Below are 17,459 nucleotides of genomic sequence, written 5' to 3'. Positions count from 1 at the left end.
AAATCCAATTAACAGTAGGTGCGTCATAGTGCACGTTTTACAATGCGAATTTTGCTTTAAAAATCTAGATTAACAATTATATCCATACGCATAAAGCAAAAATAATTGTTAAGTACTGTGCCGAGAATACAATGTTGCTTCTTATTGCACCCAAGATTGGAGCATGTGAAAAATAACTGGTTCCTTATCTCGCTGTCGCCTGCGAACCTTCAGATTCTATCCTGACGAAGCTGTCGTTTTTACGAGAAATTGCTGATGACCAATGTAAAAACATTTAAAATGATGAGGTCGTATTTGTAATATGCGTAGTCTCTGAACATAAGCAATGGTAAAGCGAATGAAGAGATGTATCCAGCTAACAGTAGAGACTGTAGTTAATGATACACAAGCGACTCCTTCTCACTGTAGCATTCTACGAGAGGGATTCCAGTTACCAATTGGAAGGAACATCTTATCCGTGCTGAATCGGAAACTGATAGAACATACGAAGGCGTACTGAAAAGTAATGCCGAATTTCTTATGTGAAAACTCTTAAAGGTTTTTGAAAAAAAAATTACTAACATTCTACAACTTTATTCTGTACGTCTACTTATTGACTCGTATTTCTTAACATGGTCACCCTGGTGACGAACAAATTTCTCCAAAGACCAGTTTGTTGATACCATCACTGTAGAATGTTTGACTTTCGTGACGGAGCTACAATCGTATTTCTACTTGTAGCGCTTCATCTTTATCGAAGAAAAGTACTCGAAGGTGTTGTTTGAGGTGTGTAAAGAGATTAAAATAGGACGAACCCAACTCGTGACTGAATGGGGGATAATCGATGAGATTGAACCCAGGGCATCGGCTTGTTGCAGACGCCGTAGCTCTCTTATGTGGTCTAGTAATGTCATGATGGAAAAGAAAAAGAAATTGTATGTAATTGAAGCGTACAGGATTATGTACACCGTTACATTCATCTTGACCTTCCAGCAACCCTTGGTATGTGAACACGAACACAGGTTCCTGGTGCCAAGAAAACTACTGCTTTCCCTGTTTTTACGATGACTATCATCCTACCACGTGTAAATCATCAACTGTAAAACAACGATATTATCTAATTTTATATAGAATGTTCTCGTGTTCATTTTGAATAACGTCCTGGAAATGTATTTGAAATACGAAACTTTCATTTCCCTTTTCTGTTGAGGCTTTTTATGAAAAGAGGAACAAATGCAATTACAATATACTGAGAATTATTCCAGTTTATTTTCAGTTTCAATAAAGTAAAAACTGGAAATAAAAAAAAAAGTTTCCACGTAGAGACACAGCCCTACGACCCTCATATTTCCATTCTCTTTCCGCAGCGCCAGCCGGTGCCTGCAACTTATGTTAACATAAATGGCTCACGGTTTACCTGACCAATGTCAAAAATCCGGTTATTTGTAAACGCTTGTCCATACGGACCTCTTACTTCTGTTACTCCCATTTCTGGCCACGCCCTACATGCACCATAAATCTGAACGAAATCGGCAATGAGTAGTAGAAGTGGTCCCCTCGTAAGGTATTTTAAGCGACAAATTCATTGAGAAGTGCTCTGAATACGGCTGTAATGTCTGGGAAGGATCGGATGCTGCAACTTCGTTCTGTTCTTGAAACCTGTTATTTCCAATTTTTTTAGTAACACCAGCCAGAAGTAAAAAACACGAAAAAGTACTGTACACCAAGTACAGAACCTACGTTCCAACCGACTGGCAGAACTTGGTTTCAGTTCTGTGTTGAGCAGCGTTCTGAAAGGTTACGAACTGCATCGTGCAATGCACAGCTCTACTTAGTCTTAATTTTCTTTTGCAGTCAACTTTGTTTACATTCTGATAATTTTGGAATGCACACGTATGTCTTTTATTATCCGAAGACTGCAAGAATGTGACCTAAATTTATTGTCAAAATAAGAGTAGACCAGCTGTGTGTTGCATGATGCAGCTAGTAATCTTAGTATATCGTTTGCTGAGAGAGACGGCAGTTGTAAGTCAATATTTTATCCTGTGTCTCTCAGTACGCTTTGAGCTCTCCACGAATGAAATTTTCTGACTGATCTGATGCGACCCGCCATGACCTCCTCTCTTGTGCCAACGTCTTAATCTCACCACTGTACTAACTACCAGTGTCCTCTGGTATTTAGCGAATGCGTTCCCAATCTCTGACTTCCCCTACCATTTTTACTCTCTTCAGTTTCCTCAATACTGAAGTTACTCGCTGACGTCTTCACACACGTCGTATTATCTTGACTCTTGTTCCTGTCAGTGTTTTTTATATGTTACCTTCCTCGCCGGTTCTACAGAGAACCTCCTGATTCCTATCTTTCTAATCTAACTGATTTCCAACATCCTTCTATAACACCAATGCTTCGATTTTTTTCTCTTCTGGTTTTCACACCGTTCATGATTACCTACCAAACAATGCTCTGCTTCAAACGTACGTTCTCAGAAATGTATTCTTCACATTATGAATTATTTTTGATACTAGCAGTCTTCTTTTCGCAATGAATGCCCTCTTTACCTCTTCTAGTCTCCTCTTTATGTCATCCTTTTAAAATCCGACATGTGTTGCTTTGCGAACTGTAGTATCAGTTATTTTTCCTCTTCTAAGGACGAACTGGTGTTAAACATTTCTAATCTTTCTGTCCATTTATGTATCTACTCATGAATATAAAAACGTAGAACGTTAAGTACATTACTGCAACTGTTTCGATATACGTCTGAGATTACTTTCTACATCAGCATGGATATAACGTTTTCCTTTGAATATTATAATGTATTTCCTGAATATAAGGTCTTGCATGAAAGATTTAACAATCTTCTGATACGTAAGGGGTCCTTATGCTTTCACAAATACGAATGAATTCCGGTGACACTGCCTGAATCACATCGTTTCTACGAGGTCGTCCTGAAAAGCAGTGCCTCAGAATTTGTTGTTCGAAATCTCTTAAAGGTTTTTAAATAAAACAAACGTCATTAACATTCTACATCTTCATTATGCATGTCTGCCAGTATGCATCCCACTGCCACTAGATGGCTCTAAATTGTAGCTGGTAACAAGGCAGTGTGTAGTGCAACTATGTCGGATGTCGGTGCGTGAGAAACAGCGTGCTGCTATGGAGTCTCAAATTCAGAGTTTGTCCACACAAGTGGAAAACCCTGAGCGACTAAAGTTCGAGATATATTATGAATTACAGAAAAATCTGCTATAATGTTCACATAATATTCGCTTACAAATTCAATGAGAATTTGTCATTTTGAAATTAACTAGAGGTGGAATCTTCAATTTATTTTGTTTTTTATAGCATATCTAGAAAACTGTACACACTGTAAGTACTCCTATCCTACATACGGCACATCTGAGAAGCACACCTTTCAATGTTATAAACAGTAACCTGTATCAGTACTGCAAACATTTGAAATGCTGTGTTACTTATAATTGACCAAACAGCGTTTCCTTTTTCTACTCTGTTAAGCTGAGTTTCAATTATGCAATAGCAAGAGTAGAGTTAATTTTTATGTTCCCTTTAATAAAGGTAGAGATTAAGTATGTAGTTTCGGAACTAATGCCACATTCTCTTTGACAAAAGGTATGTGCCGCTTATGTGACCTGAATCGAAAGAGCAATGTTACATCTGAATCTAACGAAACATTACGCTACAGCCCTGGCATTATAACTAAGTATCGCGTCCACAAGCCATCACATCAACTACTCGTATATTATTTAATCACTACTGTTTCCCACACCACGTTCACCGTTTGAAGTAAGGTCTTACTGACAGCTGCACCTGCGGCGCCCAGGAAACGCGAGATCTTAATCAACTGTTTTTTGTAATGCAAGGATGAACGTAGGAGGCAGTTAGGACTTAAAAAATTATTTTTTTTTGAGTCATCGGTCTTCTGACTGGTCTGATATGGTCCACCAAGAATTTTTCACTTAAAATAGCCTCTCCAACTCGGCGTAGCACTTGCACCCTGTCTCCTCAGTGGTTTTCTGTATGTATTTCTATCCCTCTCTCCCTCTACTCTTTTCACCGTCAACAATTCCCTCTACTACTACAGAAGATATTCCGTGATCTCTTACCACTCGTCCTACATCCTATCACTTCCTCTTGTCCGTGTTTTTCACATCTTTATTTTATCCTGTTTCTCAACAGTCCGAGATTCTCTATCGTACAATGTTGTGTTGCAAAAGAATATCCTCAGGATTTCGTCTCCAAGTCAAAGCATATTACACCAGTAGATTTCGTTCCGAAGGAATACACTCTCTCTGTCTGTGCTAGTCTGCCTATTATGTCGCCTTTTATTAGCCTGTCACGTGTTGTTTCGAGTTAGCACAATTTATTCATGTCGACTTCTTCGTGGTCACGAATTTAGATGATAAGTTAATCGCTGATCTCATTTATGCCGCATCTTATTACTTCCATCTTTTTTTTTCGGGTTACTGTCAATCCATATTCTGCAATCATTAGACAGTTCGTTCCATTAAGTTTCGGGTGTGCAGCAGCAAGAAATTTCCTTCTTCTTCTTCTTCTTCTTCTTCTTCTTCTTCTTCTTCTTCTAATATTTCGGCTATATAACGTTCAGCCATCTTCAGAGTGAGCCGCAAGACTGCCGCTCCAGTGCTCGCTTCGTCCCGTTATACTGTTGTACCGAGCGACTGCGCATGCGGCCACAGATGCAAATGCGCCAGAGACGTTTGTCGGTGGCAGAGACGTGAATAATGCGTGGGTTGTATCTATGACTCCGCAGTTGATCTTTGTTGGCATATCAATATATCATTGTGAGCTGCACTGTGACGCCATATTTGCGAGTTTATTACAGCAAGTGCCGGATCCCAGGATTTATAAAGATTGAAACCACTATCTCTATTAATAAAGATCGTCGACAAGCGAATTTCAATGACCTCCTCTACTATCGAGTCCCAAATGGACGATGTACACTCCTGGAAATTGAAATAAGAACACCGTGAATTCATTGTCCCAGGAAGGGGAAACTTTATTGACACATTCCTGGGGTCAGATACATCACATGATCACACTGACAGAACCACAGGCACATAGACACAGGCAACAGAGCATGCACAATGTCGGCACTAGGCAACTTTCGCAGCAATGCAGGCTGCTATTCTCCCATGGAGACGATCGTAGAGATGCTGGATGTAGTCCTGTGGAACGGCTTGCCATGCCATTTCCACCTGGCGCCTCAGTTGGACCAGCGTTCGTGCTGGACGTGTTAGACCGCGTGAGACGACGCTTCATCCAGTCCCAAACATGCTTAATGGGGGACATATCCGGAGATCTTGCTGGCCAGGGTAGTTGCCTTACACCTTCTAGAGCAAGTTGGGTGGCACAGGATACATGCGGACGTGCATTGTCCTGTTGGAACAGCAAGTTCCCCTGCCGGTCTAGGAATGGTAGAACGATGGGTTCGATGACGGTTTGGATGTACCGTGCACTATTCAGTGTCCCCTCGACGATCACCAGAGGTGTACATCCAGTGTAGGAGATCGCTCCCCACACCATGATGCCTGGTGGTGGCCCTGTGTGCCTCGGTCGTATGCAGTCCTGATTGTGGCGCTCACCTGCACTGCGCCAACACGCATACGACCATCATTGGCACCAAGGCAGAAGCGACTCTCATCGCTGAAGACGACACGTCTCCATTCGTCCCTCCATTCACGCCTGTCGCGACACCACTGGAGGCGGGCTGCACGATGTTGGGGCGTGAGCGGAAGACGGCCTCACGGTGTGCGGGACCGTAGCCCAGCTTCATGGAGACGGTTGCGAATGGTCCTCGCCGATACCCCAGGAGCAACAGTGTCACTAATTTGCTGGGAAGTGGCGGTGCGGTCCCCTACGGCACTGCGTAGGATCCTACGGTCTTGGCGTGCATCTGTGCGTCGCTGCGGTCCGGTCCCAGGTCGACGGGCACGTGCACCTTCCGCCGACCACTGGCGAAAACATCGATGTACTGTGGAGACCTAACGCCCCACGAGTTGAGCAATTCGGCGGTACGTCCACCCGGCCTCCCGCATGCCCACTGTATGCCCTCGCTCAAAGTCCGTCAACTGCACATACGGTTCACGTCCACGCTGTCGCGGCATGCTACCAGTGTTAAAGACTGCGATGGAGCTCCGTATGCCACGGCAAACTGGCTGACACTGACGGCGGCGGTGCACAAATGCTGCGCAGCTAGCGCCATTCGACGGCCAACACCGCGGTTCCTGGTGTGTCCGCTGTGCCGTGCGTGTGATCATTGCTTGTACAGCCCTCTCGCAGTGTCCGGAGCAAGTATGGTGGGTCTGACACACCGGTGTCAATGTGTTCTTTTTTCCATTTCCAGGAGTGTAGTTGCCAAAATTTCGACGTTGTCATACAATATACTGTGACTATTATCAATACAGTGCTCTGCCACTGCCGACTTGTTAAGTTGTAAAAGTCGTGTGTACCTCTGGTGTTCTGTACATCTTTCTTGGACAGTACGAGTTGTTTGTCCGATCTAAGAAAGGCCACATTCACATGGAATTTTGTAAACTCCAGATTTTCGGAGCAGCAAATCATCTTTGGCGGAGCCCACGAGTGCAGCTGTCTTAGGTGGAGGACGAAAAATCACTTTCACTTTGTGTCTGCCGAGAATGCGTCCTATGTTTGATGAGATGAGAGGCTACCCACATATGGCAGGAAGGCCATCTATTTAAAGGTTCACAATGATATATCGATATGCCAACATTGATCAACTGCGGAGTCATAGATACAACTCTGCCGCCAAACAACGTCTCTGGCGCATCTCCATCTGTGGCCGCATGCGCAGTCGCGCGGTACAACAGTATAAAGGGACGAAGCGACCACTGAAGATGGCTGAACGTTATACAGGCGAAACATTAGAAGGAGATTTATTGCGGCTGCACACCCGAAACTTAATGGGACAGTCTTTGTGCCGCCAAAACCTGAAAATTCACATTAGACAGTTCATTCAATTCAACGGGTCCTGTGATCCTTCTTCCTTATGACGGAGTTTAGCACTGTAATTACCGAATCTCATCAGTGATTTCCTTTCACCTTGACTTTTAATCCAGTCCTTCACTGCCTCGATTGTTTCTTCGGTGTATAGACTGTACAATAAGGGCCAAAGACGGGGTTGCGAACTTAAATCCATTTTAATCCGAGCATTTCGCTCTCGGTCTTCCATTGCCGTTCCCTCTTGGTGTTTGTACACATTGCATGTTACCGCCTATCTTTATTTTTATAAGAATTTTGAACATTTCGTACCATTTTAGTCTGATGAACACTATTTGTAGGTCGACATGTCGTCTGAACCTGTCTTAATTTTGTTTCCGCAACGTTAGGACTGCCTCTCTTGTGCCTTTACCTTTCCAAAAATAGAAACGATAAACATTTAACAGCTCCTTGATTTTCTTTCCCATTTTTCTGTATAGTACGCTTTTCAGCAGCTTGAATGTATGTGCTATTAAGCTGACTGTGCGATAGTTCTCGCACATATTTGCCGTTGCTGTTTTCCGATCTGTATGGGTGACATTTTTCTGATGGTACGTCGCCATCTACACATCAACTTAAATAGTCGTTTGGTTGCCACTCCACCTAACGATTTCAGAAATTCAGAAGCAGTGTTACCTATCTCTTCTGCCTTAACTGACCACATGTCATTCAAGGCCTTAATAAACTCATCTGATAAATTCTTTTCATCGTAGAGGTCTCCAGTGAACTCTTCTTCTCCGCCCTCTTGTCTGCGTTTAGCTGGGAAATTCATATTCGATTCTTAATGTTGATGCCTTTGCTTTTAATTTCTCCGAAGGCTATTTTGATTTTACTATATCCTGGATTATTGCTTCCGAAGAGCATTCCTTTTCGATTTCTTTCTGATGCCATATCGCTTTAGATTTTCCGGAATTTCTGTTTATTTCAGCCCGACGTCTTTTATACACTCCTGGAAATGGAAAAAAGAACACATTGACACCGGTGTGTCAGACCCACCTTACTTGCTCCGGACACTGCGAGAGGGCTGTACAAGCAATGATCACACGCACGGCACAGCGGACACACCAGGAACCGCGGTGTTGGCCGTCGAATGGTGCTGCGCAGCATTTGTGCACCGCCGCCGTCAGTGTCAGCCAGTTTGCCGTGGCATACGGAGCTCCATCGCAGTCTTTAACACTGGTAGCATGCCGCGACAGCGTGGACGTGAACCGTATGTGCAGTTGACGGACTTTGAGCGAGGGCGTATAGTGGGCATGCGGGAGGCCGGGTGGACGTACCGCCGAATTGCTCAACACGTGGGGCGTTAGGTCTCCACAGTACATCGATGTTGTCGCCAGTGGTCGGCGGAAGGTGCACGTGCCCGTCGACCTGGGACCGGACCGCAGCGACGCACGGATGCACGCCAAGACCGTAGGATCCTACGCAGTGCCGTAGGGGACCGCACCGCCACTTCCCAGCAAATTAGGGACACTGTTGCTCCTGGGGTATCGGCGAGGACCATCCGCAACCGTCTCCATGAAGCTGGGCTACGGTCCCGCACACCGTTAGGCCGTCTTCCGCTCACGCCCCAACATCGTGCAGCCCGCCTCCAGTGGTGTCGCGACAGGCGTGAATGGAGGGACGAATGGAGACGTGTCGTCTTCAGCGATGAGAGTCGCTTCTGCCTTGGTGCCAATGATGGTCGTATGCGTGTTTGGCTCCGTGCAGGTGAGCGCCACAATTAGGACTGCATACGACCGAGGCACACAGGGCCAACACCCGGCATCATGGTGTGGGGAGCGATCTCCTACACTGGATGTACACCTCTGGTGATCGTCGAGGGGACACTGAATAGTGCACGGTACATCCAAACCGTCATCGAACCCATCGTTCTACCATTCCTAGACCGGCAGGGGAACTTGCTGTTCCAACAGGACAATGCACGTCCGCATGTATCCCGTGCCACCCAACGTGCTCTAGAAGGTGTAAGTCAACTACCATGGCCAGCAAGATCTCCGGATCTGTCCCCCACTAAGCATGTTTGGGACTGGATGAAGCGTCGTCTCACGCGGTCTAACACGTCCAGCACGAACGCTGGTCCAACTGAGGCGCCAGGTGGAAATGGCATGGCAAGCTGTTCCACAGGACTACATCCAGCATCTCTACGATCGTCTCCATGGGAGAATAGCAGCCTGCATTGCTGCGAAAGGTGGGTATACACTGTACTAGTGCCGACATTGTGCATGCTCTGTTGCCTGTGTCTATGTGCCTGTGGTTCTGTCAGTGTGATCATGTGATGTATATGACCCCAGGAATGTGTCAATAAAGTTTCCCCTTCCTGGGACAATGAATTCACGGTGTTCTTATTTCAATTTCCAGGAGTGTATAAAGCTATTACTTTCTTTCTCTCATCAGTTTTTCCTTTTTTTCTTTCGTTGATCAGTTGCAGTATTTCTTCTGTTATCCAAGGTTTCTTCGCACTTTGCTACCTCATAAATGTGTTTGGCTGTCCAATCTGGTCCAAATGGTTCAAATGGCTCTGAGCACTATGGGACTCAACTGCTGTGGTCATTAGTCCCCTAGAGCTTAGAACTACTTAAACCTAACTAACCTAGGGACATCACACACATCCATGCCCGAGCAGGATTCGAACCTGCGACCGTAGCAGTCGCACGGTTCCGGACTGCGCGCCTAGAACCGCGAGACTACCGGGGCCATCTGTCCAATCTGCGTTCCACTTGTCTTCAACTGAACTGCTTACTGAAGCATTCCTTATAGGAGTATCCACGTCTTCAACAACCTTCAAAGGCGTCTCATCATTCGTCAGTACTTTAGTATCCCACTTCCTTCCCACTGATTCGTCCGGGCGATTCCTGTAAACTTCAGTCTTCTCTCCGTCGTTACTAAATTGTGATCTGAGTTCTTATCTGTTTCTAAGAATGCCTAAGAGTCTAATAGCCGATTTCCTAACCTCTGTCTCACCATGAGGTAATCCAGATGGAGTATTTCCTTCCTTTTCTATAGTGTTCCAATCATCCATTATTTCCAGAATTTCATCTCCCTTTAAACACTGAAATACGCGTTCATTATTCTCATATACTTTCTCTATCTTAATCTTCTGCTTCTTACAACGACTTATATAACACAAGAATATTTTCTGCAAAGAGAGAAGAAAGTCTCAAGGTAAACGGATTCTGGATTCCCGTGCGGCAGCGAACGAGCGTTGCAAGCAGCAAGAGGAGAACAGCATCGGAAATCCCTTGGACGTTGACGCACCAGGTACGAGAACCTGCGGCCGCAGGTTCGGCCCCAGTCCACCATTAATAATGGAGATTGAAGTTTCTAGAATGCCAGCCACCCGTGCTGGCGATACTTTAGGTAATTCATCGGATTAACGTCTGACGAAGAATCCGAGACAGAATGTTTGAAACGTTTCCCTTAAATACGTGTGACCTGATTACCATCAATGTCATTTTAATTGGATAAACTGTTGGTTCTTTGTGAAACATTGTAAATTAATTAAACAAATACTGTTTTTGTAATTTAAAACGTTTTGTTACTACCGTTACAGCAATGGGCTCACCCTTATCTCCCTTTCTAGCAGAAATGTTCATGGGCAAGTGGGAGACTGATTTTATTAAGAGGAAACCACTGTCAAAATACGTTGTGTATCGGTACCGATATGTATATTATATTCTTTGTGTGTAGAAAGGTTCAAATAGACAACTCCACAAATTTGTGGAAAATATGAACCAATGTCATACCAACATACAGGTCAGCAGAGAGTTGGGGAGGGGGGCAGCCAAATTTCCTGGACATAAGCTTAAAGATGGAAGATAGTAACCATAAATTTAAAATTTATCCAAGAGACTCCTTGGCTTACACATTCATCACGGCTTCCTCCCAACATCCTACAGCCTGTAAACATGCAGAATACCACCAAATGACCCACCGTCTCCTTTCTATCCCTATTTACCAAGAAGACTTTGATGAGGAACTTAATACAATTAAAAAAATAGCCAAAAATAATGAATTTATGGCTAACATCATTGATGATATTGTAGGTAAGAAGATAAAGAAGCAAGCTAGGTCCCTAGGGTCCCCAACGGAAAACACAGACAAAATGGAAAAGAAATAGTGCAGATTACCTTTCATAGGGAAAACTGGAAGAAGGATAAGTATAATTTTGAAGGCAATGGGTTGCTCTTTGTTTTTCTTTGTTTCTCAGACAATAGGTAGTTGCCTGTTCAATGCAAAAGACAAAGAACCATCCATCATAAAAAGTGGGGTTTATAAAATCACATGCCGTGAGCGTCAGTCTTGCTACATTGGACAGACGGGGAGGTCAATCTGCTACAGGCTTAAAGAACGTCATAGAAGCTGTAGACTGAAGAAGCCTGATTTACTCTTTGCCGAACACTCTGAAGCAGGACAACAAATACATAATAGATGTACAAGCCTTAACTACTGAGGGAAAGTGGGGCAAACTCAACCAATTAGAAATCGTAGAAATTAGAAGACAGATGTGTACATCCCCACATCTATTATTAAGTGAGCAAACCCAATTCAATTATTCACCTCTTTTAGATGATATTATATCTCCAGGATAAAAATAAAACTTTGGGTTTCAGTCCATCAGCAGTAAAAAGTTCTTTTCCAATGCATAGCGTTAGTCCCGTCATGTTAGTGTAATTGTTGAATTGTGTAACTCGATATGTAACTGTTGAAAAAAGGTCGTTGAAACAATTTTACGTTAAGTCATGGATCGATACATTGAAAAGTTAGGACGACTGTCTTAGCCTTATCATCATGGTTATTTGTGTGTTATGCTTTCGGAATCAGTAATGTACTTAAAATGGCTTTATAACCCCAAACCTACGTTGTTCAGTAACATTAATAATAGAATTTGTGAAATAAGGCAAACAAACAGTGTTTGTTCAGTACCATCAATATTTTAGCCATTTTGAATAATGTGTTGTAAACTGTTTATAGTCGTTACAGATTAATGTAAGTCATCTGAATATTCCCAGACAAAATCATATACACATCTGTTATGATTTGAATTTTTACAGAAAAACGTGCTGGCTTTACGTTGCAGCAGCGCCGAAACCCAAATAAAAGAAATCAAATCTCTCGAAGTCACACGTCGTTTTATCAGCGGTTGTTACCATCAGTGACATTTGACGATGACCAAGGAATCCGAATACCCCCTCGGGATTAAATAAATTCCGCAACAAAATTAAAAGACCACTTTTTCGAAACGGTATAATTGTCTTCCATACCGACGATTAACTCTGAAATTTTTCTCAACTGTGCCTACAGTACAGCCTTCCCATGTAATGGTGCAAAAGCGTGGTCAACTGCGACGTTACCCACAGGCTAGCGACGCTTCAAACAGCAGCTTGTCGAAACATGAAAAAAAAATCGTGTGACCTGTAAGGTGGGTTAGTGGTGTCACGTTCGCATAACATTTCACGACAATTCTGGCCAACACCATCGAGGACATGTCACAGGATGGCAACGTCGTTACAGACTTGAAAACATTTCACTCCTTCTGTTGCCTCTGCAGTGGACGTCAGAACTGCGGACACCCAGTTTTCTTATTGATGGTCGAGACGAACATTTCAGATATACCGCTGCTGGGACTCATGATGAAAAGGTCTCAAGGTCTAGCACAAAGGGGGTGAATGAAGCCAACCTTTACATTGGGATGTTGACTGCCAGACATTTTTCAGTACAAAACGACATTTCGCAGCGCAGTGGCCAACAGTTCGAGCCGGCCGCGGTGGTCTCGCGATTCTAGGCACGCAAACCGGAACCGTGCGACTGTTACGGTCGCAGGTTCGAATCCTGCCTCGGGCATGGATGTGTGTGATGTCCTTAGGTTAGTTTGGTTTAAGTAGTTCTATGTTCTAGGGGACTGATGACCACAGCTGTTAAGTCCCATAGTGCTCAGAGCCATTTGAACCATTTGAGCCAACAGTTCGATGTTGTTGACAATGTTCGACAATTCTACCAACCCCTGGGAGCCTCAGCCCTTCTCGTAGGACATGGTGGGGCTACAGCCCAACTGAATGTAGTCTGAGTCCTTTGGAATGTTGTACTACTGCTATTACATTGTGGAATCAAGTTTCAAAACCATTCGAAGAAATGTGTACGAGGTCCGTAGCAGAAGAGCGTTTTTATGCTTTTCCATCGTTCCTTTTTCGTTCCGTCGTGTGGAGTTATCACGGAGGGATGGAACGTTAACTTAGGTGGGAATGACACTGAAAAGGGCCCCTCTAAGATTCCACAGACCGGCAACACCCACGCTCATTGTTGTAAGTTAGATTAAGTAGTGTGTAAGCCTATGGACCGATGACATCAGCAGTTTGGTCCCATGGAACTTACCAAAAACTTCCAATTCTCCTTCGTGATCATACCACATGGGGTCGCTAGAAATGAAGGATGGAAAAGAACAAAAGCGCTTCTCTCCTTCTAATCACGTGCAAATTCTGTCGAATGGTTGATAACGGTCCCCAGGTGTTTGATCCTGTGTAACGTAGCAAAAACAACAGTTGCACAATATTCCAAAGGAGCCAGACTGCATTCAGTGGGGTTGTAGCCCCATCATGTCCTACGATTATTTGAACTGCCCAAGGGTTGGTAGCAGTGTCGACCTTCACCGAGACAATCGTTCTGTTGGCCATCGTTCTGCGAACTGTCGTTTCCGACAGCGAAATGTGTGGCAATCGACGCTCCAAGGGAAGGGGTGGTTTCATTGACGACCTTTATTGTCACACTATGAGGCCTTTTCATATCGATTCTGAGCGAGATGTGTCTTAAATGGTTTCCTCCATCATCCGTAAGAAAACCACGTGATTTCAACTCTGGGTGTCGCGGTTGTGACCTCCATTGTAGAGGCGTTAAATGAAGGGATGAAACGTGGCTAAGAGTGGGTCTGAAGAGCTTCCCATCTTGTAACACATCAACGGCTGCATTGTGTAGAATTTTTTTCTGAAATGTGGTGTCAAAGTGACATCATTAACCTACCTTACAGCCCACATGAACTTCTGATCCGTGGTCTTTTTTCTTCTTCTTCTTTGCTTCATGTGGCAACACATCGCTGTTTGAACTGTTTGAAACGTGGTCGAGCCAGAGGGTGGCGTCGCAGGCCGCCACGCCTTTGCACTGTTTCAGGAAAAGGCTGTAGGCACAGTTGAGTCAAATCTCAAAGTTATGCGTCAAAATGTGAGACAATAACGAGGTTTTAGAAAAATAATCCTTTAATTTTGTTGCACAGTGTAAATAAGAATTGCAGAACATCATAGAAGTCTTGATCTTTTTAATTTTATTCTCATGTTCTGCAAAGTACCAACATTCAATTAAAGTTAATCTGCATTCTCCCGTTATTGTGTTGCAATGTGTAGAATCAGTAATGTGAGTTGTCACTACGTTTCCCAGCGGCTGCCGTAGGGATTGTAAGGTGGAGGTGGTCAGCGGGCAGCCTGCAGCCTGCAGCGTATACTGACCTCCGCTGACGGTGAGCGAGCTGCCGGAGCCGATCTTGACGTCGGAGTGTCTGCGTTGCAGCGCCTCCAGCACTGGAACGTCCAGCAGGCTGTCCGTGGACTCCTGCGTCATGACGGGCGGCGCCGCGCGCGACTGCAGCTTTCGCCTGCAGATGCTGCAGCGCCACGTACTCTGCAACAAGAGGCCGTCACAAGGGGTTACAAACGACACGGAGATACTTTCACACTAATATCTGCAACACATAAGAGAAAAACCGAGGTGTTGACACAGAAAGTAGTTTCTTATCACTGGTGGTATAACTCCACTGAACTCGCTATTAGTTTCATATCCACTGCGAACTCTCCCTTCTTCATATCGACCCCTTCAGACGAAAGCCGCTTGTAAACTATTACTAAAAATTCGGCATAATTAGTTTTGATGTAAATTGAGAGACCCTCTTGCGCCACTATATAAATTTGCTTGAAAATATCCTTCCCTTTCCATATCGATTTTTTATGTTTATCAGCTTTCTTCGTGTAGTTAAAATTTTCTTATTTTCTTTCCCTTCTCGAAATTACCAGTAACTCTCAAGTCTTTTAAGAACAGATCTCCCATTATAAAGTAGCTTCGAACGTCCAGTTACTTCACAAACGAGTTAGTGTGTTAAATACAAGGGTATTTGACCTTAAGCATCTAACCTAGAAAAGTTTAGAATAGTTGTCAAATTGCGTCTCATAAGACGAAAGACAAATACCAATGTCAGCTGCAAGAATGCATTGAGACAATTCAAAGGCGACAAGTGAAAATTTGTGCCGACCGGGAGTCGAACCCGGATTTTCTGCTGTACTCGAGCGGTCGTCTCAAGAAGTTCGGTTATCCGAGCACGTTTAATGTCCGATTTAGATTCCAAACATGTCGCACACTACTCTCTTAGCACCCCCTTGTCCATTTCCTCACTGCTCGCAGCATCTTGCATGATTCCCACAAGACATTAGACCTAGGGTGCATCAACACTGAAGATACCATCAAAGGCTTAGTTCTACTATAATATGTGTGGTGTCTGTTATTTGGGACACGTTCGGAAGAACAGACACCACACACATAATAGTCACGTCTAATTTTTGTTGGGTGTCGCTACGTGGCCTCATTATCGAACTCTGGATGAGTTTTTTCTGGATAATCTGCGCTCCATTATAACCAAAAGCTTGATTTTCACGCATCTCAACGCCTATGGTGTTATATCTCCTGAACCAAGTATAGTATGATGATATAATTTTGCAGGTACATTCAGTGCTATGTGTGGACACTGTCTGTCAAATACAGGGTGTTTCAAAAATAACCGGTATGTTTGAAACGGCAATACAAACTAAACGAACAGCGATAGAAATACAATGTTTGTTGCAATATGCTTGGGACAACAGTACATTTTCAGGCAGACAAACTTTCGAAATTACAGTAGTTACAATTGTCAACAACAGATGGCGCTGCGGTCTGGGAAAATCTATAGTACGATATTTTCCACATATCCACCATGTGTAGCAATAATATGGCGTAGTCTCTGAATGAAATTACCTGAAACCTTTGACAACGTGTCTGGCGAAATGGCTTCACATGCAGATGAGATGTACTGCTTCAGCTGTTCAATTGTTTCTGGATTCTGGCGGTACACCTGGTCTTTCAAGTATCCCCACAGAAAGAAGTCACAGGGGTTCGTCTGGCGAATAGGGAGGCCAATCCAAGCCGTCTCCTGTATGTTTCGGATAGCCCAAAGCAATCACACGATCATCGAAATATTCATTCAGGAAATTAAAGACGTCGGCCGTGCGATGTAGCCGGGCACCATCTTGCATAAACCACGAGGTGTTCGCAGTGTCGTCTAAGGCAGTTTGTACCGCCACAACTTCACTAAGAATGTCCAGATAGCATGACGCAGTAATCGTTTCGGATCTGAAAAATGGGCCAATGATTCCTTTGGTAGAAATGGCGGCCCAGACCAGTACTTTTTGAGGATGCAGGGACGATGGGACTGCAACATGGGGCTTTTCGGTTCCCCACATGCGCCAGTTCTGTTTATTGACGAAGCCGTCCAGGTAAAAATAAGCTTCGTCAGTAAACCAAATGCTGCCCACATGCATAACGCCGTCATCAATCCTGTGCACTATATCGTTAGCGAATGTCTCTCGTGCAGCAATAGTAATGGCGCTGAGGGGTTGCCGCGTTTGAATTTTGCATGGATAGAGGTGTAAACTCTGGCGCATGAGACGATACGTGGACGTTGGCGTCATTTGTACCGCAGCTGCAACACGGCGAACGGAAACCCGAGGCCGCTGTTGGATCACCTGCTGCACTAGCTGCGCGTTGTCCTCTGTGGTTGCCGTACGTGGTCGATCTACCTTTCCAGCACGTTCATCAGTCACATTCCCAGTCCATTGTAATTTTTCAAACAGATCCTTTACTGTATCGCTTTTCGGTCCTTTGGTTACATTAAACCTCCGTTGAAAACTTCGTCTTGTTGCAACAACACTGTGTTCTAGTCGGAGGAATTCCAACACCAGAAAAATGCTCTGTTCTAAGGAATAAACCATGTTGTCCACAGCACACTTGCACGTTGTGAACAGCACACGCTTACAGCAGAAAGACGACGTACAGAATGGCGCACCCACAGACTGCGTTGTCTTCTATATCTTTCACATCACTTGCAGCGCCATCTGTTGTTGAAAATTGTAACTACTTTAATTTCGAAAGTTTGTCCGCCTGAAAATGTACTGTTCTCCCAAGCATATTGCAAAAAACGGTGTATTTCTATCGCTGTTCGTTTAGTTTTTATTGCCGTTTCAAATATACCGGTCACTTTTGAAACAACCTGTATATTGTGAATACAGTTAGCAGTAACGAAGAAATAAATTAAATTGTCATGTCTGATGTGGCGGTGCTATTGCATGATCAGTGAGAAGGTAGTAAGCGATAAAGTTTC

At 44.1% G+C, this 17,459-nt stretch overlaps 1 protein-coding gene across 1 annotated transcript in view; it reads right to left on the bottom strand.

The window, feature by feature from the left end:
* LOC126355430 (uncharacterized) overlaps nucleotides 1-17,459 on the bottom strand; it is a 1,825,973-nt gene that overhangs the window by 415,321 nt on the left and 1,393,193 nt on the right. Inside the window, exon 6 of the mRNA XM_050005738.1 lies at nucleotides 14,506-14,677. Coding sequence (XP_049861695.1) covers nucleotides 14,506-14,677 — 172 coding nt within the window. The remainder of the gene's footprint in view (nucleotides 1-14,505; nucleotides 14,678-17,459) is intronic.

The sequence above is a fragment of the Schistocerca gregaria genome, chromosome 3 (genome assembly GCF_023897955.1).
Source record: "Schistocerca gregaria isolate iqSchGreg1 chromosome 3, iqSchGreg1.2, whole genome shotgun sequence".
Classification (NCBI taxonomy): domain Eukaryota; kingdom Metazoa; phylum Arthropoda; class Insecta; order Orthoptera; family Acrididae; genus Schistocerca; species Schistocerca gregaria.
The sequence above is the reverse complement of the archived record's forward strand: the minus strand, read 5'-3'. Positions and strand labels throughout refer to the sequence as shown.